Source organism: Cucumis melo, chromosome 5 (genome assembly GCF_025177605.1).
Source record: "Cucumis melo cultivar AY chromosome 5, USDA_Cmelo_AY_1.0, whole genome shotgun sequence".
Taxonomy (NCBI): Eukaryota; Viridiplantae; Streptophyta; class Magnoliopsida; order Cucurbitales; family Cucurbitaceae; genus Cucumis; species Cucumis melo.
The window spans coordinates 29,696,087-29,698,948 of record NC_066861.1 but is presented as its reverse complement, the minus strand read 5'-3'; the positions used below and the strand labels follow the sequence as shown (position 1 = coordinate 29,698,948).

The window sequence follows — 2,862 nt, the reverse complement described above, 5'->3', positions numbered from 1 at the left end:
ATCAAGCACGAATGTCAAAAGCCTTTGACAAACAGGTAAGGCCCCGATCATTTCAAGTTGGTGACTTAGTGCTCGCAGTAAGAAGACCTATTATCACGACAAGGCATACGGGAAATAAGTTCACACCTAAATGGGACGGACCCTACATTGTCAAAGAAGTTTTCACGAATGGAGCATACAAAATCATTGATCAAGACGGATTACGAATTGGCCCAATCAACGGCAGATTTCTCAAGAAGTTTTATGCTTAATCCAGTTATGTAAACAAAAAAAAAAATTATAATAATAAGTAAATAAATAAATTTTGAACTACGTCATGACTTGATCCCTATAGTATAAGAAGGGTACGTAGGCAGCTTAAAGTTCACTTTAAGTTCAGTCACATGTATTAAAAAAAAAAAAGAGTCATGTTTCATTGTCTGCTCATATGAAAACATGGCAAAACAAATGTAAATGTGTATATATATATATATAAAAAATAAAAAAATAAAAAAATTCCGTCTGCATTATAATTCAAAAAAAAAAAAAAATCACATCTACAAGGTTTGCAGCAAAAGAAAAAGGGGGCAAAGGGGGGCATAAATCAAAGCCTCCACTTGAAGTTCTTGAATTCTTCTCGTGCAGCTTCCATGCTCTGGCGGACAGTAGCTAGTGCCTCAATCGCTTCCTCAGTAATAGCAGGGGTGCTTTCAAGGGTATTGACTTCATCCTGGAGCTTGGCAACTTCTAGTTCTTGTTGGTCTATGGCCTCCGCTTTTTCACAAGATAAGATCGACAGCTGTTCAGATTCAGCATTTATGCTCTGAAGTCTCCTCTCCAGTTCTTTCCTTTCTAAAGATAACTCTACGGTTCTTTCCTGAATAACTTTGGCATCTCCTCGTAATTGTTTCACCAAAGTCAAAGCTTCCTTGATGGCAGATGTCTTCTCATTTAATTGACGAGCTTTGTCCGTCGACGACAACTGTGCAGAATATGAAGATTGCACATCGTTAAAATTGTCTACCCTCTTAAGGTAACTATTTAGATACTCTTCAAGAGAAGTCAGGCCATCCGCATGAATCTTCTCAATCCCGGAGAGAACCGTCGCTATTTCTGGCCTAAGTCTAGGGATATATTCAAAAGGAGTTCGCATGATCTTATCTTGGATATCCTCCCACATACATAAGGCTGTTTTCTGAAAGAAATTTGAAACCACCTTTTCACCAACCCACTGAGAAGGTTCAGGGTTTCTCATAGTCTGTTTATTAGAAACGTCTAATGGTAATTCAGAAAACTTAAGGGGAGCATGTGCTGAGCTAACTTTTTGTAAAGATGCTTTAGGACAGGCACCTTCTTTGGATGAAGGGTTCTCAAGGTCTTTTCCCCCCACTGTCATCTTGCCTCGACGAATCTCCTCGAGAAGAGCAGATGGGCGTAAGGATTGTTCAGTCGGTTTATTGACGGGAGTTCTCGAGGTACCAACTTCCTCAAATGCTGAATCAACTGCGTGAGGTCCCGTCAAAGATTCATCACTGTCTGGCTCTATAAGTCCTTCAAGATGATCGTTTAATGGTGACTGCAAAAGTAAACAATTAATAAGTCACTTAGGAAGAAGATGAACAAAACAAAAAAAAAAAAAAAAAAAACGTTAGAAGGGAAAACGTGCAAACCAGTGGTGGAACATCAGGAACTTCCAAAGCACTTAAACCCCTTCCGTCGGGATGATCACCTGATACCTTCGCTTTCTTCAAAGGTCTCTTCCAATGACGATCACTTTTGCTGCTATCACTCTCATCTTTACGCTCCTTTACCTCCTCCTCAAGATTAGGAGCCATCGCCTCAACCAATCGAATTTCTTTACCACCTAGGTTGCTCCCTCGGTTCTTCGGTAGTCTAGGTTGTGAAGGGGGAGGAATGGCACTACTCACCAAATGGTGTCTGTTATCCTCAAAATAGGTCCCGTGCTTCGTAGTCCACCAGTCTGTAAATCGCTGAGTCACATGCTTGCAAGGCTCTAATGAACGGGCGGGCAAGTATAGCTCGGATAAAGTGTTACGCCTCGTACATATTCTCCAGTGATATAATATATTATCCAGCGTGATCGCAGGTGACATACCCCCTATATCATTAGGAAGGTCCTGGTAAAAACCAAACTGTCGTCCAAATCGATATGGACTGTATGATGTTATGATCCAGGTATTTTCGCAACGAGAGGACAAGTAGCAAGAACGCATGCTTACGAAATATGACGTTTGCAGAAACGATGAATCATGGGTATCAACCATGCGTTCATGTTTACTTCTGTTCTGGAGGCTAGCGTGCCACTGAATTCTCGCACCATTATGGATCAATTCGCGTGCCTCATATTCGCCAAAATAAATAGACCCGCCTTCGCCTGAAAAGTTAGTCATCTTGGGCCCTCGAACTTCCGTGGGAAGTGGATAATGTGTGCCAAAATAATGAGCTAACCAGCCATGGACGTAATGCATGGGAAAGTGAAAGTCCATGCGTCCTATCGGATTGGAGGCTTTGGTTATCAAACCTAGCCCATGGTATATGTTCGCCAAAACTGGAACTGCAAGACTATAAATAGTGCCAGCGGCCATTAGGCTTGCAACCCTAAACACTCCAGGACGAAGAAACGATCCTTTCTGAGGAAATACAAAAAGGCATAACCAGCAAGATAAGAAGGCAGCTAAATACGTTTCATCCTTCAAATCATCTCTGATCCCAAGTTCTGCGAATAACATGCTCTCCCTAGAAGACCACTCACGAGCTTGGATCTTCGAACCATCAGGGTTTTGAGTAGATTTGGAGCGCGACGCCTTCTTTTGCTTTCGCGTTGTTGGCTTATCATAGCTCTTAGATCCAAGATACCAGAAT

At 41.8% G+C, this 2,862-nt stretch overlaps 1 protein-coding gene across 1 annotated transcript; it reads right to left on the bottom strand.

Moving 5' to 3' along the window:
- Nucleotides 1–424: 424 nt before the first annotated feature.
- LOC127149433 (uncharacterized) lies at nucleotides 425–2,471 on the bottom strand. Its single transcript, XM_051084877.1, has 2 exons — nucleotides 1,650–2,471; nucleotides 425–1,555 (listed from the first exon to the last, which is right to left on the bottom strand). Exons 1-2 carry the CDS (start codon nucleotides 2,466–2,468, stop codon nucleotides 584–586), a joined length of 1,791 nt encoding a protein of 596 aa, XP_050940834.1. The 5' UTR covers nucleotides 2,469–2,471; the 3' UTR covers nucleotides 425–583.
- Between the last annotated feature and the right edge of the window lie 391 nt (nucleotides 2,472–2,862).